Source organism: Chiloscyllium plagiosum, chromosome 29, assembly GCF_004010195.1.
Source record: "Chiloscyllium plagiosum isolate BGI_BamShark_2017 chromosome 29, ASM401019v2, whole genome shotgun sequence".
Lineage (NCBI taxonomy): Eukaryota > Metazoa > Chordata > Chondrichthyes > Orectolobiformes > Hemiscylliidae > Chiloscyllium > Chiloscyllium plagiosum.
Genome location: NC_057738.1, coordinates 20,721,054 through 20,747,435, shown reverse-complemented (window position 1 = coordinate 20,747,435; position 26,382 = coordinate 20,721,054). Strand labels below are relative to the sequence as shown.

The following is a 26,382-nucleotide window of genomic DNA, read 5'->3' as shown; positions in this document are numbered from 1 at the left end:
GCTCGCCCGCCCCCCCCCTGCAGTGTGGAAGCGGGCCATTTGGCCCATTGAGCCCACGCAACCCCTCAAAAGAGCATGCGACACAACCAACCTCATCCCTAAAGTGCTGCTTTTCCCATTTGCTAATTCACCTAGCCTTCACATCTTGTACACCATGAGTAATTTAGCAGGTCAGTTGACCTAACCTGCACATCTTGGATTATGGGTGGAAACAAGAGCACCTGGAGGAAACCTATGTCGACACTGAGAATGTGCAAACTCCACTTTCTCAGTTGGCCAAGGCTGGAATCCTTGGCTCTGTACAGCAGCAGTGCTAACCACTGTGCCACCATTTTTTCTGTACTGTTGTGATTGTGTTTATTTGGGGTTTTGAGAGTGTATAGTTTGCATAAAATTAGAAAACTTTTGTTTTCTGCTATGTGAAACATATTACAATATATTACCTACGTTAATGTTGCAACCTGATGGCAAATTAGTTAATGGTATTGTCACTGGACTGGTAATTCAAGATCCCAGTTCTTGGACATGGGTTTCAATCCTGCCAGGGCATGTATTGACATTTGAATTCAAATAAAACAAATCTGAAATTATAAGCTACCCTCATGGCAACCATATCATCTTTATCAACTGTTGTAAATATCTGTCTCCTTCATTAATATCCTTTAGGAAAGGAAATCTGCCACCCTTGCCTATTATGGACGATGAGACTCCAGACGCAGAGCAGTGCAGTTGACTCTAAATTGCTCTGAAATTTTGCAGCAAGTAACTTAATTCAAGGGCAGCAAGGATTAGTGATAAATCCTTGGTCAATCATTACTGCCCACATCATAGGAACAAAAAATAATTTAAATTGGTCATTTTTATGGTCTCATTGGGATTTTATACATTTTTACATACTGTGATGGCCTGTGGAACAGTGGGCATGATTATTGGCATTTTCCACGGGTCCTGACAACAGCTCCATGAAACGGCACTTGCTTAGCAATCATCTGCTTACTGGTGGGAGTGATGGCGGCAGGTGCTCAGTGGCTCGCACTGCTGCCTCACAGCCCCTGGGACCAGGGTTTGATTCCAGCCTCAGGTGACTGTGTGGAGTTTGCACATTCTTCCCGTGTCTGTATGGGTTTCCTCCGTGTGCTCCGGCTTCCTCCCACAGTGCAGGTTATGTTGATTGTCTATGCTAAATTGCCTTTTAGTGTCCAGGGATGTGCAAGCAAGGTGTGTTAGCCATGGGAAAGGCAAGGTTACAGGGAAATGGTGTGTTTGGAATGCTTTTCAGAAAGTTGGTGTGAACTCTATGGTCCGAATGACCAACATCCACACTGTAGGGATTCTGTGATGCTCTGTTAGCTAGTCAGCTCCTGAACTCATTAAAGCCTTTGTTCCATATATGGACAAAGGAACTGCATTCCAGAGGAGAGGTGACTATTACTGCCTTTGACATTAAGGCCGCATTTCACAATATGGTAGAAAGGAGCCAGAGCAAAACTAGAGACAGAGGGAATCTGGAAAAACTAGCTGCTGGTTAGTCATGTCAGTAACAAAAATCAGATGTTTGTGATTGTTGAATATCAATCACCCCATTTGCAGGACACCTCTATAGAAGTTCCTCAGGTTAATGTCCTAGGTCCAATGGTCTCCAGCAGCATCCTCCAATTAGCTTCCCTCCATCATAAGGTCAGACGTGGGGATGTTTGTATGGTGTTCACCACTCTTTTAGATACTGGAACAGTTAATGCTCAAGACAATATCCAGACTTGGGTAACGTACCAGCCAAATTCTATCTTCAACAAAATAATCTAACCACCATCCCTTGACATTCACTGACGCTACCTTTGTTGAATCTCCCACTACTGGAATTACCATTGACCAGAAGCTGAACTGGACAAGCTTCATAAATACTGTGGCTATAAAATTCTATCAAAATTGTGATAGAATCTCCCCACCTAGTTGGATGAGTACAGCTCTAATAACAGTCAAAACTTGAACTTGCTTAATTGGCACTGCATCCACAAGCATTCATTCCCTCTACCACTGACAGACAGTAATAGCAAGATGTGCCATTTCTAAAATGTACTGTAGAAAATCACCAAGGCTCCTTTGGCAGCATCATAATGCATGGCCACTGCCATCTAGAAAGGCAAGAGCATCAGATATACCACCAGTTATGAGTTTTCCTCCAAATCTATCAAAATCCTGACTTAACATAAAATTACTCCTTCACTGTTGCAGGGTCAAACTCCTGGAATTCCTTCCCTAAATAGTGCATCTACCCACATCAAAGGTGTGATTCAAAAAGGCTCACCCCATCACCTCTAGGGCAACTAGAGATGGACAGTAAATGTTGACCCAGTTTGTTGAACCCACTTCCCCCAAATGAAAAAAAAATCACAAGCTTTCAGCCAGTCCTGTCTTCTGGAGTTATTGCAATTCATCTTGAAATTCTCTCAGCTTATTCCATGTACCCAATCTCATCACTTGAAATTATTCACGGCACTTCCAGGGCTGGTCTTCAATCTGTTTGAAACTTTTCTCCCATTGTTCTGTTTGTACCTTGTTGCTTACAGTCTCATCACAACCTGAGCAACTTTGTTTCTATTCTTATGTGAAATATATTGATTGGAATGGTTAATGCACTCCGAGTCATGAATCACTGGTCTTAGTTTTGTTTGAGTTGATTTTTAATCAGCTTCAGAAGTTACTTTTGCCCCACACCTCTACCCAACAATACACCTTCCCAACTCTTTTCTCTGTCATTTGTTAATGACAAATCTCTTGCCAAAGCAGTTGATGGCTTCAGTGCTGAAGGAGATTACTGTATAAATAAACTACGTTTAGTATATTGGCAATTAATGGATTAAAGCTATTTTTCTCTCCTCAGATGATATGAATTGGAATGCATTGGAATGGGATAGAGCTGCAGAAGAGCTTACATGGGAGCGGGTATGTGATCACAAACTCTACTTCAGTTATTCTTTTACTATAGAGATTTTGAAATTAAAACTGACTTTCTTGAGTGCTTTTAAAAATGTTAATTGCAATAAAATTAAAATAAACAGTTACTTCAGCAGTGAGGGTAAATGGCAAGAATATATTTTGATTTTAAAAATGCAACTTTCCCTTGACCTCATCACCTAATATAGACAACCCGATCAGTTCTGAATCATGAATTGCATTGAAGCACCTAGGTTGTTTTTCAGGCCTGGGAAGGTTTCCAGTCCCTACTGATAGTGATGGGCATCTGAAGTATGCATTTACCAGATCTGCAGAAGGGTAGTCATTCTTTATGAACAGTTGGAATTTCTCCTCCAAGATAGAAGAATTTTATATGAAAAACTAGTTGTGAGTACTAATTCAAACAGGCCAATTATTATCAGCTCATTTTCGTTTGCATACACATGCACAGACCATACATCTGCAATATAAAATCTGTTTAGAGGTGGTCCATGCATCTCTCTTCTAAATATTTTAGATTGCATAGGTAATCATATATGACTGCACCTTCTGGTATTTGTCCATAGCATGATATTGTATACTACTTAGTTTGTTAGCAAACTAAGGTGATGAAAGATATTCAAGCCTTTAAGTTCGCTTCTAGCATGAATTTACAGATAATGTTTAGGGTATGTAAATCAAGATTAATTGAAGATATCACTGGTCATCAATGATTTGCTGCCCTTAGATAAGACTGAACTCTTGTAGGAAGTCTAGCTCACATTATGAGGTTCTGTGAAGGAGCAAAGTGGGACAAGGATGTTATCTGCTCAGTAAAATGAATTGGTCAGGGCTTTAGTGTAACTGGAGCGGAAATAAAATTAACTTGAGATGCAGTGTGAACAACATCTGATATGTCTGTGCATGTGGGGCCAAGTTAATGAAAATGCAACTGTGTTGCAATGAAGTGCGTAGGGTATTTATACATTGGGAAGAAAGTTCTAAGATGGTCTGGTGACAGAAAGTTTGGGTTAACTAATTGGTTGAGAATAATAGTTTGTAATTAGTCCTAATTATCCATTTTGCTCACCAGTACCTTGATGGTTGCAGGTGAATACAATGGGGGCTGAGAGCTGAGGTGTTCTATGATGACATTTGAGCAGCAATCTGCAACTGCAGGAACTTTTTAAACTTTGTAATAATAGTTGTTTATCTAGTTAATATTATGAAATTTATCACATAACATTGCCACATATAGCCATCACCAATATGCAGCTAAATGTCAACACTGAGTCATTAGAGCGGAAAAAGAAGCTATTCAGTCCATCAAGTTCATGCTGTTTTCTAATATATTGGGTCTTCTATATATTTTAAAGTTAATATTGCAATTTGGGTAAAGTTTCGTATGCTATTCAATTTAGAATTGGTTATTTCAAATTGATCAATTAATGGTGTATTTTTGCATTGCATAAATGCACTTAGTTAATTTGAATTACTGTATAACTCAAAATAAGCTTTGTGAGGAGTTAAAAATAAATTTCAGGAATCAAGTCGTTGTGATTAAAACGTGTGCTGTTAAAACTCATCCACTTTTGTTTCATAGATGCTAGGATTGGATGGTTCCCTTGTATTCCTGGTAAGTTTTAAAAGGAGTTCCGTTTTTCTAATAAGTCATCTTTCTGCATTCAAGAATGGAAGAGAATATTGCAGTTGATGTACAGGAAACCTTTTATTAATCCCCACTTATGGGGGGAAAACCAAGTGTGTACTGGTTGATTAATGAAGGGCTTTTGCCTGAAACGTCGATTTTCCTGCTCCTCGGATGCTGCCTGAACTGCTGTGCTTTTCCAGCACTCTAATCTAGAATCTGGTTTCCAGCATCTGCAGTCATTGTTTTTACCAAGAGGTCTGTACAATCAATGTAAAAATATACACTAAGTAATAGAAATTAATCCATCACTGTTATACTTTATTTTCACCATATACCATATAAGTTTTATTAAAGTAATTATTTAGAAGTAGAGAACCTTCTCAGTCACACCCTCAACTGACAACTCCGTAATCGCGGAGATTGTGATAATACGGTAAACCTCTGGTATTTCAGGGATATAATGTTTGCTAGTTTATCGAGGTGATGAATCATTGGGTGCCAGTTAAAACAAAATTTGCTGCAATTGTTAATGCTGTCAACCCATTTATAGCTCAGCAGAAATACACAGAAGAGCTTTTGTGTCTTAAGATTTATTAGCTCGTGGTTAAAACTGTAGATTCTTTATGCTTAGCTAGCTTAAAACTATTTTGTGCTTATATTATCAAATGTTTTGATAATATAAGCACAATGTTTTGATAATATAGGAGAAAAGTAACATGGCTGACTTTATCAAAACAAAAATGGTCCCATTTAGGTCTGTAAATAAGTTGTTAGTAAACTTTATCGTTTAAATGTGATAGCTAAAACAGGAATGGTTTAAAAATCCTGCTTTTTAAAAAGCTTTGTAAAGTTGTCATTATTTAATCCAAACTGTCATTTTGTACTTTTCTGACAGGAGCATGTTTTCTGGGTGGTTTCATTAAATACGCTGTTTATTCTTGTGTTTGGTAAGTACCTCTTGATCTAGATCTTGTATCTAATTATAAAATCTTCAAACTAGAGTTGAGTAAATAGTTTGTTTTATATGTACATCCACCCATGGGAAGTCAATTATGGTAATGGTTGCATCCCAGAACATATCCCCAGTTAATAGTCAAGGCAAAAAGTATAAATGTATGAAAGTAATTTATGGATTCTATTGCATTCTCAATAGCAGAGTCATTGATTCAAAATGCAGTTCTGGATGGGATGTCATCAATGTTCCTTTTGTACTCGTGCATTTTCCTTAAGTAAAGGAAGGAAAAAAATCTCAGTTCTACAAGAATGTAAATAGATATCCTACAAGAGTTACCAGTGCTTTGGGACTGTGTTTTAAGCTGAATCCCTTTTTGGGCTATAGGTTTGTGATGCTGAATACATTCAAAGGGCATTGTTACCCTAGTGACAACATAAACATCTACTAAAATAATGTTGTCAAACAAGGATGAGCAATAACACTGGTGATGTCACACCACAGGTGGTGTTAGTTTAATATTGATCATGTTTGCTGGACAAGACCTGAGAAACCCACATTGCATTGCGTAACGCAATAGTAAAAATGTTTTAACTCTGGGCAAATTGTGGAAGCTGAGATGGAAGTATTGAATAAGCTATTTGACAAAGTGATTGTAGAGTCCTCGTGGCAAATTATAGCTTGTGTTCACCTGATCACCTATCGTTAGATTGGATTGCTTTCGAACCTTTTCAGCATAGAAATTTTGGGAGGTAAGACTCAGTTATTAAAGTGCCATGAACATGTACATTGGTGATATTTTGACTTGAGTCCATCGAAACTCTTAAAACGGGCATCAAATAATGAGTGAACGCTGAAATAACTTGCCTTTTCTCTTGCCTAGTTTTAGTGTGTCCCTCAGAGTTCACCTGTTTGCTGCAGTGTAGCTCTACAGTCTACAGGCATTCTTTTATGTATTTTTATTGTGATTAATGATTTTCCACTGATCAAACTATAAGGCCAAACAACTAAATTTTATTTCATCCTCCCAAATTTGTTACCAATTGGGATTGCAGCACAACAATCAGGAAACTAGATTCCTGGTTCATGGTTTCCACTCCATTATAATGTGTGTGTGGAAAACAATAATCTCGCTGCCTCTGCCTTGATTGAAATCATTTTATTCGACACCAATTGAAGAATAGAGCACTAAACATTTCTTAAATGTGTGAACAACAAGAGGTCTTGGTCTACATTGGTACCAATGACTTTGATAGGAAAGGAAATGTGGTTCTGGAATCAGAATTGAAGGAGCTGAGTAGAAAACAAACAGGGCCTCAAATATAGTATTCTACAGATTATAATCCATAGGACATGCAAGTGAATACAAAAAGGCAAGAATAAGACAGATGAACATGTGGCTGGAAGACTGGTGCAGTAGAGAGATCTTGAGGTTCCTGGGACACTGGTTCTATCTCTGGATAAAATGGCACCTGTACAAACTGAATGGGTTGTCCTGAACAGAGCTGGATTGGATTCCTTGCGGGACATTTTGCTAGTGTTGTCATTAAAGTCTTGAACTAACTTGACATGAATGTGGGAAGAAAGACTATTAGAGGAGTACTGGAATGTACACAGTACTTGGAGAGACAGATAGTGCTGGTATAGAGATCAGAAAGTCAATAAGTTACAATGGAGAAAGGGAGAAATTAATGAAGTCTAAATCTGAGTAACTGCATGTTTCTGTTTGTACAATAAATAAGATTGGGGTGTTATGGGCATAGATTGCCATGTGGAAATACATTGTGGCGATAGGAGATCCAGCTTAAGAAGGACTAGGAGTACTGGATGATAGATATTTCTGGGCATAAAGTGTTCTGAAAAGGTAGGTAAAGAAGGAGAGCATTGCAATGATGGCAAAAGTGGATATCCCAACGGGTTTAAAGACAGAATCTATCTCGCTGGAGCTAAGGAATAAACAAATTACTGTGTTTAGTGTAGTCTATAAACCATCAGCTAGCAGAAAGATGTAGAGGAACAAATTGGCAGGAAAGCTAGAGATATGCCAACGTTATAGAGCGGTTTGAACTGGGGATTTTAATGACCTGATTGTACACTTGGACAGTGGTAGCAGTAAGAATGGAGAGTTAAACATTTCTGGATTGGGTTCAGAAAAGCTTCCTACGGTAGTGTGTCCAGTCTAACTTGAAAAGATGCACTATCGGAACTGGTTCTTGGAAATTACGTGGACCAAGTCGATCAAGTATTAATGGAGGAGCATTTGACAGACTGTTTAGGGTGATGATAGGAAAGAACATTTTCTTAGTGTGGATTATCTAATTAACTGTGGTAAAGCAGAATCAGAAGCTGGCTAGATGGGGTGAAATGAGACTTGTAGTTGAACAATGGAGTGCATTCATTGAGGAGATGGTTCAGGTCCAGTCAAAAAATATTCTGTCAAAGGGGAAAAGGAGAGCAAAACCACTCCAGAGCTGCCTGAATGAAAAAGGACAAGGAAATTAAAATACAGATAATTACAAATGTGATAAAGACAATTGAGAACTAAGAGGGATGAAATAAGGAAAATCACATTAAGATTTGTGCTGCTGTGCTGATACTGCTTTTGTCTATACTTTTAGTGTGACTTATTAGAAGTAGAATTTGTGATTACACGGATAGTAATATTAATGCTTTTGTATGTTTCAGCATTTTGTCCGTACCATATTGGACACTTCTCGGTTGTTGGTTTGGGCTTTGAGGAGTATGTAAGTACCAGTGATATTGTGCGTGTCCTTTTGAGACGATAATAGATAGTTAAACTAAATTCATACAATGTCTCTGTGTCATCTGTAAATATATTTATATTGTGTAAATTAGTACCTGTGCTTGTTTTTTTTTTAATATGCTGTGGTAATCCAGGTTACAGTTTGGTTTTTCCCAGCAAATTGTTGGGAATTTTTGTTTACCACAGGTCATTGTATTTTGAAGAGTTTGGTGCCACATCCAAATACTGTGGTATATTTTCCACACTGCATTGCTATTTTGAACAGCTTTATTTAAAAATAAAAATTATTTGAAAAACCTATGTGTTTTTTTAAAAAATATACTTTTAGTTTCCTGAAGAACTCAGGTCTGTTCTGTCATTTTGCCCTTTTATACCATTGGGTTGCCAATAGATATGAATATCTAGCAGGAACACAATGTAGTAATTAGTGTGTCACATTGATTGTGCTGCATCTTGGGTTGAATATTCCTGGCCTCTCCCTTGCTCATTCAATGTCATTCTCATTTTCCTTCCTATCCCAGATACTTTCATGTGTACTAATATCCCAGTTAGCATTAGCTTCCTGAGCACAAACCAGCGATTTAATTTGGACTCTTTTTTTTTGTCCTCCCCCAACCCATGTAGTTCACTGCATTCTGCCATCATGAGAACAGTATTTCTGATTAATAATCTGTTTTATAACTGAAGTCTCTTGAATTACTACATAGTTGCATTTTCATAGCTTCTAAATTTATAAAAGTATTTTAACTATATTTTGAAAAAATTGTGAATATTGTGTATTAAGTTATAAATGATGGAAAAACATTGATACTCTCATGCTCAATGGTAATGCTACCATTACAGAACAGTATTAAATCTATTCTTAGACTTAAATATGTGTTTTCTTTATGCAAAAAAATTATCAAACAAAAGATCCTATGATTTTTGATCTTTTGGTAACTTTTATCGTAACTTTATTGATCTTTGTACCAATTGCTATTCTTTTTTCAGGTTCAAGCTTCACATTTTGAAGGCCTGATAACAACTATAGTGGGCTATGTACTCCTGGCTATGACTCTGATAATCTGTCACGTATCCTTATTATTATCAGAATTGGTTGTGAACTCCAAGTAACAATGTAGTCTTCATTGCTAAATGGTAACAGTTTAAGAACTCTAAGTCTGACACCATCCAACATAAAGCAGCCTGTTTGGCATCACATCCACTTCCTTGACCAACAAAACTCTAATAAATGTGTACTATCTACAAGATGAACTGTAGAAATTCACCATTGCTCCTTACACAGAGCCTTTCATACCCATGGTGATTTTTCCATCCAGAAGGACAAGGGCAGCAGATCCATGGAAACACCACCACCTGCAAATTCCTCTCCAAGCTACTCACTATCCTGACTTGAAGTATATTGCTGTTCCTTTAATGTCACTGGGTGAATGTCCTGGAACTCCCTCACTAACTGCATTAGTTCGCAGCCTACAGTACATGGGCTGCAGCAGTTATAGAAGGAAGCTTACTGTCATCTTCTCAAGGGCCACTAGGGATGGTCAATAAGTACTGGCCCAGCCAGTGACACAATCCTATGAGCAAATGAAAAAAAAAGTTACTGAAGGTTATACACCAGTTAATACTCCAGGGAATTCAACTGTGCTGGACTAACCCATTGAACCATTCAGAAAAGCCTTTCAAGCAATGATGGTTCAGCTCTTTCAGGTTATGCAAATGTAGTGAATTATTTCAGTAGCCTGGTCTTTATCTTTTATGCTTTGAGTAGAACCAGGTTAGGTCAGACCAGTTTCAGGGTACAATGTCCTATGTCCTCTCTGCACTACTTTAAAGGCAGCCCAGTAATCAGTAAGGATGGTTATGCAGGCATTCCAGATAGATGCCCAAACTTGGCTTAGTTCCCTTGCAAACATAGAGGCCTTGTTTTTGACTGCCTTGCAAAATTGGTCAGTTGCCTAGTCTGTTGTGATTGGAGTTGTTCAACCTTTACCACCACCCACAGAATGCAGTATGCTATTAAACAAAAATCTAATTTGTAGAACCAGAATATGTAAGTGTACTGTCTTGACAATATACCATTCAAGATTAGGTCCACTCTCTGATATGGTTTGTTCTCATTGTACTGTTTACATAAAGCGTTTGTTTAACTTAACTGTGAACAGGGCTTGGCTGCACTGGTGAAGTTCCAACGATCCCGACGTTTATTGGGCGTTTGTTATATTGTTGTGAAGGTATCGTTGCATTGTTACAACTATCAATGTGTTTTATCTTAGATCTTTTGTTTATGTGTGCTGGTAAACCTTAAAAATACTGTATCCTAATTATGATTCCAAATGTTATAATATTTTTGAAGGTTTCAAAAACAACTTTTTATTGAAACTCCGCAGTGAAAAGATTTGATACAAAATACAAAAAAGTGCTGAAGGTCTGTCAGGATATGGGGAGAGAGAAAGCATATTTTAGGTTGACCTTTCATTAGCACGGGGGAAGATGATGAGATGTATTAGGTTGTAAACCAATCAATGGGGAGATTGGAGAAAAAGAATAAAAGGTCCTGGATAGACTGGAAAGCAGGAAAGATTGATGTGGGTTGATGGCGCAAGGCCAAAGGAGCGATGCTGAAACAGGTAAAGAAACAAAGGATGGGTCTGGAGGATTGTGAATGACCAAATGCTGAAAAGCTGTTGTCTGCCAGCAAAAGTAAAGAAAATTAGAAAAACCAAAGCCAGGAAGGAATAATAGACAAAGGTTATGGTCAAAAATTGTTGAACTCTGTTGAGGCTAGTAGGCTGCAAAATGTCTAAACAAAAAAGGTGTTTTTCTTCATTGTGCTTCATTGGAACAACCTCCAAAAGTTGAAGATAGAGAGCTGAGAATTACAGGCACTGTTTGTCCTCTTCCTTTCAATTGCTTTACAATGTTTTACATCTGTAAACGCTAATGAAAGACTATCAAACTGAAATGTTATATTTCTTCTCGAATATGACCTAATTTGCTGCACGTTTCTATCATTTCTGCTTTTATTTCTATTTCCAGTGTTGATTGTATTTTGTTTTTGGCTTCAGGTATAAAATATATTACCCATTGAATTTGCTTTTATTGTCAGTAATAAATTGACCTCAATAAAATCTACTATGTTCTCTTTTGTCATTGCTATCCTCAAGCCTTTAAAAAGGTCATTAGCAAAAACTTCCTTATTATCTTTTCAAACAAAAAAGGTTTTTGTTCATTATCAATGAATAAAGTCCCACACTAAGGGCATTCTGATTTTAGCTGAAAATGTGTTGCTGGAAAAGCGCAGCAGGTCAGGCAGCATCCAAGGAACAGGAGAATCGGTGTTTCGGGCATAAGCCCTTCTTCAGTCCTGACAACGAGTTTCAAACGCCCACAATCCTCTGTGTGAAGTACTTTTGCTGCGTGTATCCCCCTTAAACTTTCTACCTTTCTCCTTGAAAGCATGACTGTTATTGAATCCTTCACCCAGGGAAAAAGTGCAGTTGTTTTGAAAGCTGCTTTTCCCAAAGATCCCAAGCAATGCAACAGCTTATAAAACACCAATTACTGCTCCTTGAATTTGAGAAAATCTGCTCCAACAATGAAAGTACCTCAAAAAAAAGCAGCTCTTACAGCCACAATTTTTTTCCTGTCCTCCGTTTTGGATTACCCACAGTTGCAGCAAAAAGAATTATAATTAATAAGATTTGCTCAAGTGTGCATAATAGAGTTGTCTAATGTATAGATGGAGATTGTGTTTAGCCAGTGATGTCTTTATGTATATTATACAGAACATCATGGTTTTGTTTATTTAGGTGTCCTTGCTGGTAGTTGTGGAAATTGGTGTTTTCCCTCTGATATGCGGCTGGTGGCTTGACATCTGTTCACTCGTAAGTTGCTTCATGATAATGAGCTTTATCAGTGATTCATTGGAACAGTAGTTCTTGAAGTTTTAACCTGTATTTTTAAAAAAGTGTTTTAATCAAGTATGTTTTTAATTTGCTGTTAAACTTGTTGCACATGCTCATTTTCAAATCTCATTATAACTTCACTCATTCCTGTATCCATAACATAATCCAGGTCCACGATCTCTGCACTACACCAGTCTGGTCTCTTGAACCCACCTGATTTTAATCTCCACCAATGGAAAACCTCAACAGTCTTAATTACCCAGGAGCATCTTAATGGAAATTTAGCTCTGTCATTCTTGAGTAACAGGCACTCTGGCTAATCCATTTGCCCATATGTTTCTGTATTGACAGTGACTGACCATTTCTCCACCCCACCTGCTCTTAAATGGAGCCCAGCTGTGTTAATCTGAGTGAAGAACATTTTAGCTACTTGAGCTCCTCAACATGTGCAAAATTAGTTAATCAACACTGTTCGGTATGATTTAAGATCATTTAAGTTGAGGCTCATCTTCGCAATATTCTTATTCCAATTAATTTTTTTGTATTGGGGTAATACTTTTCTTTTTGACAAGATTAACTGTATGAAACTTTCTGTGGACCCCTGTTTAAAATGCCTGCTTCAAAAGATGACATGGACTGAATGGTTGGCTGAGCTTAGAGCCAGTAAGAGAGTTTAGGTCCAGGATTGTTTATGCTGTCTTGTGCTTCTCTAGTGCATTCTGGAAAGGATTGAACATTTTCAGTCTGCCTTGGTTTTTTTTGGGATGGATAGCAAACTGTTTTCTGGATTCTTCTGCAAGACTGTTCTGACTCTGTACTGGGTCTTCTGTTGAAGCCGCCTCGATGTGCTTGTCATTTAAATGAACAACTGATAAACAATTGCTTTCTTTTGCTTGATCTCTGACATGTAATTGAATTCTGCATCCTTACAACCATACTTTATGGCATATCTCAGAACAGTGTCAATGTACAAATGTATAATTTAACCTGATTGTGTTACACTTGCATGAATGTTGCTAATCCAGGGAAAAAAGCTGTCTGCTCACAACAAAAATTAAGGACTTTATAAACCTACAGGAAACCAGAAATAAGATTTCATAATTTCAGATTTACTGAGTGAAAAGAAAGCTAGCATTTGTAAATGAAGCAATGACACATCTAAAAGGACTATTAGGTTCTTAATAGTGAAATGGATATTGACTTTTAATCATTTTTTGCCTGGATTAAAAAGTGTATTTTTAAAAATGGGGCTATCATGAAATCTGGATTAGCTGCAGTGATGGGTCTGATATTTTGCTGATTTTAATCTGCTCCAGGAAATGTTTGATGCTACATTGAAAGACAGAGAGCTGAGTTTTCAATCTGCGCCTGGAACCACAATGTTCCTCCACTGGCTGGTGGGGATGGTCTATGTGTTCTACTTCGCATCTTTCATTCTTCTACTCAGAGAGGTGAGCAGATGCTAATTCAGCCATTCATAGACTTGAAGTTCTGCTGGGATTTCTGTAATGAAGTTATTGATTCCTACATTCCTTTTAGGAGATGATTGAAATCTAATGGCAACACAATCGTGGCCACCTTCACAACGTTTCTCAATTCTGCTTCACAGTGCTTGAGTGCCTTGCTTGTGTCTCCTTGTTGTGTTATGCTTATATCGTTTGAAAACAGCTTGATTCTGCAACTTCTGTGTGTTCTCAGCCGAGTTAAAGTGTGTCAAGCTTTTTTTGTATCAGGCGTCTGTCGCTGAATTGCAACATTTTTCTTGCTTTTAGATAAACCATGCACTGAGGTTTTTCCTGCTCGATGAACAAATATTATCTTGTTCTTTTATTTTCTGAGCTAGGCATTCACCAAGAGGTTCACGAGTGCTGTTGGGCAGGGTCTAAGTTAATTTGGCAAGGTGATGGGCACTAGATTGCACAATTAGAAAGTAGAAACAAAATAAAAATATGGATTAGGTAAGTTGGAGAGTAGCACATTAAGAAATAGTATGGAATTTGGAGGCATGAACAACATACAAAAATTTAAATATTGCTGCAAAAAGACACTTTTTTTGTATGCAAGTCATTGTTGCATAGGATTTTCAGTCGGGCTTGCAATATGGTGCACTTATGTGCATTGGAAGTGACATAGTTAATGTTCAAGGCCCTGTTCTTTGCAGATTGTCCTCAGTAAAGGCCTCACCTTCATCCGACTACACTCCTGGATCAATACATTCAGCACACAATGCGACATTGAACATTTCTTCCGCCTCCTGGCTTGCTTTTTCCATCAAGACTCCTGTCCACCCTCCGAGGACGACGACTCGTGCCTCCAACACGGTGCTGGCCTGTTACCCACCCTCGATCTCTTCATTTCCAACTGCCGCTGTGACATAGACCGACTCAACCTGTCCACCCCCCTCACCCACTCCAACTTCTCATCCTTGCAACACGCAGCCCTTCACTCCCTCCGCTCCAACCCCAATATCCCAATCAAACCAGCAGACAAGGGGGGCTCTATGGTAGTTTGGTGCACCACCCTCCATACGGCTGAAGCCTGGCACCAACCCACAGATAGCTTCTCCTACTGCACTCTCGACCACGGCCTCACCTCCCATCACTAAAGTGCCTTCTCCCAGACCATCCACAGCCTCATTACCTTTGGGGAGCTCCCATTCACAGCCTCCAATCTCATAGTCCGGGAACCCCGCACTGCCCAATTCTACCTCCTATTCAGAATTTACAAATCTGACTGCCCAGGTCGACCCATTATCTCAACCTGCTCCTGCACCACCGAACTTAGCTTTGCATACTTTAATACTGTCCGGTCCCCCTTAATCCAGGAACACCCCAACTACCTTAGGGTCACCACCCACGTCCTTCACCTTCTCCATGACTTTTGTTTCCCTGGTCCCCAACGCCTTGTCTTCACCATGGACATTAACTCCCTGTGCACATCTGTCCGCTATAACGAAGGCCTCCAAGCCTTCCACTTCTTCCTCTCACCCCAACCCAACCAGTACCCTTGCACTGACATTCTCATTTGACTGGCTGAACAGGTCCTCACCCTCAACAATTTCTCCTTCCAATCCTCCCAACTTCTCCAGACCAAAGGCGTAGCTATAGGTACCTGCATGGGCCCCAGCTATGACTGCCTCTTCAGATATGTGGAACAGTCCATCTTCCGCAACAACACCAGCACAATTCCCCACCTTTTCCTCCGCTACATTTGATGACTGGAGCGGTGCTACCTCATACTCCCATGAGGGGGTTGAACATTTCATCAACTTCACTAACACCTTCCACCCCGACCTCAAGTTTTCCTGGACCACTCAGACACCTTCCTCCCCTTCCTGGACCTCTCCATGTCTGGCGACCGACTCAACACTGACATCCACTACAAACCTACTGACTCCCAAACTACCTGGGCTACACCTCCTCCCACCCTGCCTCCTGTAAAAACATTATTCCTTATTCCCAGTTCCTCTGCCGCATCTGCTCCCAGGAGGACACATTCCACCATAGAACATCCCAGATAGCCTCCTCCTTCAGTGCCAGCAATTTCCCTGTGGTTGACCATGCCCTCCAAAGCATCTCCTCCACCTTTGTCCTTGAACCCCACCCCTCCCAACAGAATAAGGAGAACACTCCTCTGGTCCTCACCTTTCACCCCACCAACCTCTGTATATTGCATTATGCTCCACCATTTCCGCCACCTACTAACAGACCCCACCACCAGAGAGATAATTCCGTCCCGTATCTGCACTTCAGAGCGACCATTCCCTTCACGACTCCCTTGTCAGGTCCACCCCCCCCCTGCCGCCCAACCACCACATCCGCTAACCCCAACCCACTTCCCCCTCATGCCACAAAAATTGCAAAACCTGTGCCCACACCTCCCTCCTCCCCCATCCAAAACCTCAAAGGATCCTTCCACATCTGCCAGAATTTTACCTATACCTCCACAAATGTCATCTACTGTATCCGTTACACTCTATGTGGACTCCTCTACATCAGGGAGACAGGATGCCAACTTGCAGATTGTTTCAGAGAACATCCGTGGGACACCTGCACTAAACAACCCCAACACCCTGTTGCCGAACACTTCACCTCCCCCTCCCACCCCACCAAGGACATGCAGATCCTGGGCCTCCTCCATCACCAAAGTCTAACTACCCAACACCTGAAGAAGAACGCCTCATCTTCCACTTGGGGCGGTCCCATCGCATGGGATCAATGTAGATTTCACCAGTTTCCCCATTCCCCCCCGCCCCACCTTATCCTAGTCCCAATCTTCCAACTCGGCACTGCCCGCTTGAATGGTCCTGCCTGTCCATCTTCCTTCCCACTTTTCTGTTCCACCCTCCTCTCTGACCTATCACTTTCATCCCCACCTTCATCTAAACATTGCATTCCCAGCTACCTTCCCCAGCCCCACCCCCTCGCATTTATCTCTCACCCACCTTGGCCCACCAGCCTCATCCCCGATGAAGGGCTTATGCCCAAAATGTCGAATCTCCTGCTGCCTGGTCAGCTGTGCTTTTCCAGCACCACACTCTCGACTCTGATCTCCAGCATCTGCAGTCCTCACTTTTTCCTAGATAGGAAGAATGCATATACGTACTGCCCATTCCAACTCAAAACAATAGGTGCAATCTGGGCAATATTGTGACCAATCTGAGTCAATCTGCCTGGTTTAAAACTTAAACAAATCTTGGTAGTTAATTATCTGTCTTCATTAACTGGTGAATTCTTCATGGCACCACCTTTACTGATCAAAACCTATTTGGCAGCCAGTTAACACTTTTAAAATAATATTGCCATTTGATATGCCATTTGAATTGTCATGTTGAGTGTAAGGTAGAAAGCTCTCAAATACCCAAATACAGGAACGTCTAAGATAATTTCAGTGCATGTGTGAGTATGCATGAATCGTTGTAAATCAGGTTGACGAACTGCTGACACAAATAGGTGCCTGGGGTATTGCTGTGATAATGCCGACATGGGCCAAAAAGAGAGTGATTGGATATTTGACTTTCTTGAATGCAAGTTGTTCTGGAAAGATGCAGAATGAAAGAAAGCAAAGTGAAGCATTGGTAATATTGATTAATAATGTTGCAGTCTAAAGAAAGGATGTCTCCTGGAGTGGGTGCATACCAGAATGTATTTGGTTGAAGTTAACAAACATTACTGGTGTCACTACAAAACTTGGTGTGTTCTATTCACTTCCAACTAGTTGAATGGATTCTGAGAAATTTTCAAGGAAATTTGCATCGGTATTCAATAGGTGCACGATAGTTATTTTTTTAAAAATGGCTTCTCCCAATATAAACTGAATGCTGGAAATGCAGAGAGGGTGAAACATTTCTGATCTGTTCATAACCTTTTGATAATTTCCAGCCTGATGGGGAAGGAAGCATTGTTAGGGCTGGTTCTGAGCAATGAGATGGAAGTATCAGGAAAGGGAACAAGACCATAAAACTATGCAGTTTAGATTGACCATTTAAAAAGAGCAAATTTGTTCAGATTTTGACCATCTGCAGATATTGCTTTTAGTTTGAATATTTGCTCTCAAATTTTTATTTAAAAAAAGATTATGCTAAATACTGTTGATACTTTGCTATACTATAATCGATGTGATTAATCCAGAGTGATTAAAATTTAGAAACTTAGCTATTCCTTAGTTGGGGAAACCTGATCAACCACACAGCTAATTGACAACAGTTTTGAATTTTGCTCAACTGAATTTTTTGAAGCCTCCTGCCTCTTTCACTACTTTATTGATGCTCCTAAGTGCTGTGTATAATGTTTTGTTTCAGGTGTTGAGACCAGGTGTCTTATGGTTTTTGAGAAATCTGAATGATCCAGATTTTAATCCAGTCCAAGAGATGATTCATCTACCTATTTATAGGCATTTCAGACGCTTTATATTGTCTGTGGTAAGTACAGTATTAATGTTTGATTAATCTTGAAATTAAATTCTTTATTCTAAAGAGAGAATTTAACTTAAGAAGGAATGCACAATAAGAAATTGTAGCCGTGTGCAATTGAGTGGGCAGATGTATTAGGTGAAAAAGGGATGAGCAACCTCTGGCTCAAGAAAAGTTTGTTTGGAAACACTGAATTTGGCAGTATTCAGGTGAGTATGATTCTGTGAAGTACACATAGTGGAGTGGTGTGTGTGAACGTTGAGCTTTTGAATATTTTAATTTTTTTTTAGTTGTCATTGTAAGAGTAGGTGGAGATCTACCAAGGAAATAATGGAAGCTTGTAATTCCATCAGGGGTTTTAGTCGTAGTTGATCACTATTTTTCAACAATTGGGCTTCAGAGAAGCGTTTTGAAAGTTAGTGGAACAAAAGTAATTTTTTTTGTTCAAATACTCAATCTTTGCAAATCTATCTGTAAACGCAGGTATACTTACACAAGTTTCATGTAAGTAGGTTGGCAAATATCAGACAGAATCTAAGTATAGAAATTTGAAGTTATGTAAATCTGAAAACTTTATTTTAATTTTTTATGTATAACTTGATTAAGATTCTTATCTTATTCTTTGCAGATTGTCTTTGGCTCTATTGTCCTCCTTATGCTTTGGTTGCCAATTCGTATTATTAAGACTGTACTCCCTGATTTTCTACCATACAATGTAATGCTTTACAGGTAATGCCTGTTCTTATCTATACTTGCCGGCATAACAACTTGTAACCTGTATGCACACTTCACTGAAAGTTCTGTGACAGCTGGGATCAAAGTCTTTTGAGGGCTTCTCTTGAGATTTTGTCAATGGCTACTTTTTGATTTTCAAGAACTGCTTTTTCATTCTCACTGATTAATTTGTATCCAGTGTATTCAGTGCCATGAAATTGGTGTGTAATTGCGTTCTTTGCTTTCTTGTTCACCTTCCCATTTATGATGGATTCCTGTGGCCAAGACACTGCAGTGAGTTTAGTAAGTGTTATGATCCCAGACCATACCAGCAAATTTTGCGACTGATCGAGGTCTAATAATCATTATTTGTAAATTAGACAAAAATGAAATCCAGGAGTTTGAAGAGAAGGGAAAATTCAAGAGGAGAAAATGAAAGTTCTTGGCTATCAGCTGATCGGAAAGATTTGTACCTTTTTGTGTTCTAATTTGCAATCTTGTTAAATGTGTATCATTCGTTTAGTATTTGCTTTTTTTGGTTTCTCTGCAGTGATGCCCCAGTCAGTGAACTGTCTCTAGAACTTCTGCTACTGCAAGTTGTATTGCCAGCTTTACTGGAGCAAGGACACACTCGACAATGGTTGAAGGGTCTGGTCCGAGCTTGGACAGTCTCAGCTGGATATTTGCTGTACGTAGTTCTAACGTTTTCTATTTGGTAATATTTGATACGGTAAGAATTTGGACTCTACGTTAGGTCTTGTTCGCAAAAGATTCATGCAGGCACACATCTGAGTGTTTAGGATAATACTTTGTTCGCAGTAGGAAATATTTACTGTGATTGAACAGTCTAATGTCATGATATTGTTCCCTTATCCAATTTATTTTAAAGTGGATTTTCTAAGTGATAACACTTGGATTTCAAAGTCCAGACGAGGTGATGGAGGCTGGTACAGTTACAACATTTAAAAGGCATCTGCATGGGTATTTGAATAGGAAGGGTCTACAGGGATATGGGCCATGTGCTGGCAAATGGGACTAGATTAGTATAAGATATCTGGTCGACGTGGGTGAGTTGGGCCATAGGATCTGTTTCTGTACTGTAAATCTCTACAATCCTCTGACTTAAGGAAGCTTTCACTCATCTTAGAAATTAGGTGAGATCTAATTGCTGTGTGCTGATTGCAAGCATTGGTGCGTGCTGCTGTGCTTGGGGAAAGCTGCTCATGTTAAATTAGTGATTGCTGGCACAGGTTTCTCCTTTCACACCATCAGTTTTAATCTAGCTGTAAGTTGAGAGAATTGCTTTGCATCCATCAGGGTAGGCAGCTAAAAACTTTATTCGTGCAGACAACGCACCAGAATGAAAAATAACTGTGTCCCTTCACATTTAATTTTAAATGTTACTTGATAAACGAAGTGATCATGGTATACATATCAGACTATGGTAAATGTTAATTGTAAAAAAAAAAGGCTTTATGCAAAGAACAACACACCCTCTAAAGAAACATAGAATCACCAATAGCAGTCTCTAGATGAACATATTTAATTGTGCATGTGCAAATTCCACAATTTTCAGTTTCGGGAGCAGTAATGCTCATGATTTTTTGATCTAGTCTATCCAGGTACAGAAATTCTGATGTGTATCACTGATAGACATCTTTAAGAATAAATTCAGCAGAATGAATACTACATAGACACAATAAGTACCGAGTAAATCCATTTGCTGCAAAACAGGTTGTATAAAACTTCAGGATTTCTTATTGTTTAATATCTTGAATGCATTTTCTTCATGTTAATAGGGACCTCCATTCATACTTGCTCGGAGACCAGGAGGAAAATGAGAACAATGCGAACCAACAGGCAAACAATAACCAGCAAGCTCGCAATAACAATGCCATCCCTGTAGTAGGGGAAGGACTTCATGCAGCTCACCAGGCCATACTGCAGCAGGGTGGGCCTGTCGGCTTTCAACCCTATCGGAAGCCTTTACAGTTTCCTGTGAGAGTAAGTGACTTCTAAAGTTTCAACCTTGGTTTAATATTTAATTATCGTCAAAATTCTTTAACGAGATAAGCATAAGTGTAAATTTTTTGTATCTGTGTGTCACAGGATTATAAATGCTTGAAGAGTAAATTCCTGCTTTTAAAAAGGACCGATAGATAGAGTTGAAAGTTTACTCTTACACAGGAATATGGAGTAGTTATTGTCTGTTGTAGTTTTGAAGAATGAGAGAGAGCGAAATGAGTAGAACTTGTGAATTAAAAAAAAATGCAGTCACTGTGATGGAGCTAAAAAACAAGCCTGCAAAAGCCAGTGGGAGATAGAGGAACAGATATGTGAGCAGATCATAGTAAGATGTGGGTGATTTTAACTTGTTCAGTACTGACTGAGCTCCTTTTAGTGCCAAGGTCTTAGATTGGAGACAAAAAAAACTGCAGATGCTGGAATCCAAAATAGGCAGGAGGCTGGAAGAATACAGCAAGCCAGTCAGGAAGTGGAGAAGTCAACATTTCGGATGTAGCCTGAAGAAGGGTTACACCTGAGAGGCCTTAGATTGGGCAGAATTTAGTGCAGCCAGAATAGTTTCAAGAAACTATGTGTGGATAGTCCAGTTAAGGAAGGGGCCATACTCGACCTTGAATTGGGAAATGAACCTAGCTGATGGAAGTTTTAGAAACTATAATCATAACATTAATCCTAAGTTTTAAGATATCTATGGATGAGGGTAAGATTGGTCCACAAGTGAAAGTGTAAATTGGGTGAATTACAACCATATTAGGCAGGAAGAGGCGAAATTAGATTGGGGGAGATGGCTGTTGCAGCACAATCCACATCTGATAGTTGGGAGTCTTTTAATAACAGTTGATTGGAGTTTAGAGTCAGCATGTTCATGTGAGGATAAAAGATAAGGATGGCAAAATTTTGGAACCCTGAATGATAGTTATTGAAAGGTAATTAAAACGGGAAACTGAAATCTAACAAGGCCTTTGAGGAAGATAAAGGAAATAAGAAAGAACTTAAACAATGAGTTAAGAGGTTGAAAAGGGTCCATAAAGTGTCCGTGGCAAGTACGATTAGGAGAGTCCCAAGGCATTTCATCCATATGTTCGGAGCAAGAGATTAGCTAGGAAATGGGTAGGTCCACTCAAGGGCAAAGGGAATTTGTGTTGAGCCAAAGGAAGCGGGTGAGGTCCTAAATGTGCATTTTGCATCAGTATTCACCAAGGAGAAGAATATGGACAGTGATAAAACTAGGGAGGGATGTGTTATTTTGGGACATGTCAATATTGAGGAAATGGATGTCTTAGACAATTTTAAGACAGATAAGTTAAGGGCCTGAAGGGATCTATCCTAGATACTGAGGGAGGCAAAGGAGGAGATTGCTGGGGCCTTGACAGAGATCTTTATATCCTTTTTAACCACCGGTGAGGTCCTAGAAAACTGGAGAATTGTCAGTGTTGTCCCTTAGTTTAAGAAGTGCACAGAGATAATCCAGGAAATTATTGGCTGGTGAGTCTTGCATTAGTGGTGGGGAGAATATCAGGGAAAATTCTTAGAAACATACTATACTTGCATTTGGAAAGGAATGGACTCATTAGGAATTGTCAGCATGACTTTATGCAGGGGAGGGTTTTGTCTCCAATTTGAGTTCTTTGAGAAAATGACAAAATTAATTGGGGGTAGGGCAGTCCAAGTCATTCTGATACAACGCACGTTTGTCAATGCGAATTGGCTACAACGCTAACTTTGTACTGAACAGGTATAGCAGTTTTCCATGGCACAATTTTCTATAGTGTGAGGTTGCAGAGGAATGCAACTTCAGCGTTAGACCAAAACTAAAACGTTTGACAAGGTCCCTCATGGTAGGCGAGTCCAGCAGATTGAGTCATGTGGGATTCATGTTTTGTTGGATAAAAAATTGGTTTATAGAAGGCTGTGGATGGGTGTTTATCTGATTGGATGTCTGTGAACAATGGTGTTCAGCAAGGATTGGTTCTGGGATATCTGTTGTTTGTAATATATGTAAATGTTCAGGTTGAAAATATATGTAATCTAAATAGTAAGTTTGCAGCCAACATGAAAATTGGTGGCGTTTAGGAGAGTGAGGAAGGTTGTCAAAGGATAGAGCAGGATATGGATTGTTTGGCGGAGAAATGGCAGATGAATTTAATCTGGACAAATGTGAAGTGATGCATTTTATGAGGTCAAATGCAAGAAGAAAGTATGCAGTAAATGGGAGGACTCTTGAGAGCATTGCTATTCAAAGAGATCTAAGAATGCAAGTCCACATCTCCCTGAAAATGATGACACAAGTGGATATGGTGGTAAAGAAGGCATACGGCATGCTTGCCTTTATTGCCTGCATTGAATATAGAAGCTGGCAAATTGTGTTGCAGCTGAATAAACTTTTAGTTAGACCATATTTGGAGGGGAAAGTATAGAAGCGACATGGAAGACCATTTTTTTTCCACGGGGAGTGGGTGCCTGGAATGCATTGCCAGAGGGCTTGGTTGTAACAGATACGATAATAATGTTTGAGGCATTCGGATAAATGCAAACAGGTAGGCAGCAGAGGGATATAGGCTATTTACAGGCAGATGGGCATGGCATCGTGGTCAGCACAGACCTTTTGGGCTTAAGGGCCTGTTCCTATGTTATAATTGTCAGCATTGACAAAATAATTTTGTCTGAATTAATTTCTGAATTCCACTACAAATCAAAGGTGTCAGAATCTCTAGAGCATGTGTACTAGGTTTTAACTAATGCTGCTGGTGCGTGAGCACCTGATCCTGTTGTCTTTCCAGTTCATTAGTATGGGTATCTAACATGTAGGCTGCATCACATCCCAGTTCAAATTTCTGCTTTACTTTGTGGGTAAGTTTGACTTTCCAGTGCATCGCAGATGTGGCAAGTGGGAAACCTTTTGTGTAGGAATTTCTCACCTAGCTCAGTTAATAATTAATCTGCTTTATGCTCGAAGTCATGGTCTCAAACCACTCATTGGGAGGTAATTTTTTTTTAAAATTACTATTGCTTACTCATTATTCTTTGGTAAGTGAATAAATTGTAAACTGGTAAACAATTTGAAAATGGCTGCAAATACCCAAGGATGCTTCTGATTGGAATTTGTGTTTGTAAAGTTACCATAGTCCCAGAGGGCTTGGAATTAAATGTTTTGGCATGTATTTTACTCAAATTTGTTCTCATTAGAGAGACAGAGAGGCGACTGGTAGTGACTTTAACCGGAAGGTCGCTACGCTTCAGATTCATGGTAATCTCAACCGGTGCAGGAGTTGAACTGTTGGCATCACACTGCATCACAAATCAGCTGTCCTGACGACTGAGCTAATTGACCTTGATTAACCTTTATAAAGTTAATCAATTCATAGTGTCCTTTTTTTAATAACTCATTTTTGAAAACATGGCTTGATGGTCGGCATCATGCAATTCTGCTGATTCAGGGCATCTGATTTTTATTTTTTAAAAATCAGTAGCACTATCTACCAATTATTTAATTTTCTAGGAAATTGGTGGGTAGCAATGAAAGTAGTAAATAGTCCATTATAGCTTTTGAGAGTTATTTTCAGTGATTTCAAAACCTATTTCCACTGGGGGGGTTGGGCATGTCATCAAAAACAAATTTGAATTTACTCCTTTTCTATTGTAATAAAATTGAACTAAGTTACTGCTCTTAAATGAGCCAGTGAATATATTTCAATGGAAAGAAGAAAACAAATTATTCTATTTCACTGCACTGGTGCATGCAAGATTTTGCATTTGTGATAATGCAAAAATGCTTTTTAATCAGAAACTTGAACTCTAGTTTAACTGATAACTTCTCGGTTGTGTCCAATGCGGAAACTCTAGCCCAAGAACTCAATTTGTTTTGTGGCAGTAAGCCAGCATTTAAAATTGAGTTAAAAATCGCACCATGCCTGTTTATAGTCCAACAGGTTCACTTGGAAGCACTAGCTTTCGGAGTGCTGTTCTTTCATCAGGTGGTCAGGAGCAGCGCTCCGAAAGCTTGTGCTTTTAAATAAACCAATTGGACTATAAACTGGTGTGATTTTTAACTTTGTACACCCCAGTCCAACACTGGCATCTCCAAATCATTGAAAATTGAACCTGCCCTCCCTTATTGAAGTTTCAATGGTATACAAACTTAAGAGTTCTGATGAAAATATTGTAATTTGCTTTCAAGCCAGGTCTGTACCATTGAAGTATTTTGATGTAAGCATTCTCATTGGCTTGGAAATAAATGTTTTGGCATGTATTTTAGAAAAATTTATTCCTTATTTCATCTAGATTCTACTACTGGTAATTTTAATGTGTGTGACGCTGTTGATTGCCAGTCTCATCTGTCTCACTTTACCAGGTGCGTGAATATTTACTATCCCTTGAAATAACTCTTATGAGCATACTTGCAGTTTATCATAAAACTTCTCCAGAATGTATTCTTTCCTGATAATCCTCTCATATTTTTATACAGAGTATGTTGTATTTATTACATACCTTAAAATATGTTTACGTGCGGGGGTTTCAGAGAGCAGTGAATAGCAGTCATATGTCAATAGTTCTTTAAAAATCTCTTAGCCACCTCTAATAGTGTGGATTTCAAGTTTCAGGCATTTGCTTGTAGCTACCAATAAATGTTCTCCAAGATCTTGAGCCACCTCGGAATGTGGGTCACCATTCCAAAAGTAACATTGACACATTAGAAGTGGATTTGAAAAATCATCAAAAGTGGGTGTATGTACACAAGACTGAGGAAAATTTAAGGAATTAAAATTTTGGAGTCTACATGATTAAGAGGAGCCTTAGGTGGGTTTTAAAATGGAATATTCAAATGGTATTGATTGGATGATAATTAAGATGAATTGAATACCACGATTCAGTAGAATTTAAAATAACAAAATAATTAGGTTCCATTTTGCTCAATATTAATGGTTGTTTAAAATGATCTTCCAGGCAAACTGCAATTAATGGCCCTTAGCCATTCAGAATGTGGGTTTTAGTTTGGGTGAATTGTGATTCCAGACATCTAAGCTTTAAAAGCTCCAGTTGAATTGTTCAAAAGCCGATGTTAGTTTAAGTCCCGAAAGATGTTCCTAGGCCTTGTCGTCTTGTTGAACTGTAATGTAGTTAATTTTACCGTGTTTTGTATTGCATTCAAGCAGTCACACCCTTCTGGCACTTATTTTGTTTCCAGTTTCAGCAGGCCGTTGGATTATGTCATTTTGGACTGGGAGTGCCAAAATCCACGAGCTATATACAGCCGCCTGTGGATTGTATATCTGCTGGTTGACTATACGAGCAATTACAGTGTTAGCAGCATGGATGCCACAGGGGCGAGATGTTATTTTTCAGAAACTAAAAGAATGGTCCCTCATGGTGAGTCAGTTCACCTGAATTTAAATTGGTCCTGTTTTTGCTTACTAAGTACATATTCAGGAGATCATAGAGTACTCTAGAAAGCTTAACTATTGCTGTCATTGAGGCACATAGCATGGAAATCAGAAGGAGTTTTTTAAAGTAAAATGTTAAATCTAA

At 39.1% G+C, this 26,382-nt stretch overlaps 1 protein-coding gene across 2 annotated transcripts in view; it reads left to right on the top strand.

The window, feature by feature from the left end:
- The window catches only part of march6 (membrane-associated ring finger (C3HC4) 6), a 105,575-nt gene that overhangs the window by 67,354 nt on the left and 11,839 nt on the right, over positions 1-26,382 (top strand). For both annotated transcript variants that reach the window (XM_043719241.1, XM_043719242.1), the window contains exons 8-21: positions 2,882-2,943; positions 4,538-4,570; positions 5,481-5,532; positions 8,223-8,281; positions 9,292-9,372; positions 10,464-10,532; positions 12,111-12,185; positions 13,523-13,657; positions 18,007-18,126; positions 18,746-18,846; positions 19,382-19,519; positions 20,631-20,835; positions 25,138-25,207; positions 26,042-26,223. In XM_043719241.1, coding sequence (XP_043575176.1) covers positions 2,882-2,943; positions 4,538-4,570; positions 5,481-5,532; positions 8,223-8,281; positions 9,292-9,372; positions 10,464-10,532; positions 12,111-12,185; positions 13,523-13,657; positions 18,007-18,126; positions 18,746-18,846; positions 19,382-19,519; positions 20,631-20,835; positions 25,138-25,207; positions 26,042-26,223 — 1,382 coding nt within the window. The remainder of the gene's footprint in view (positions 1-2,881; positions 2,944-4,537; positions 4,571-5,480; positions 5,533-8,222; positions 8,282-9,291; positions 9,373-10,463; positions 10,533-12,110; positions 12,186-13,522; positions 13,658-18,006; positions 18,127-18,745; positions 18,847-19,381; positions 19,520-20,630; positions 20,836-25,137; positions 25,208-26,041; positions 26,224-26,382) is intronic.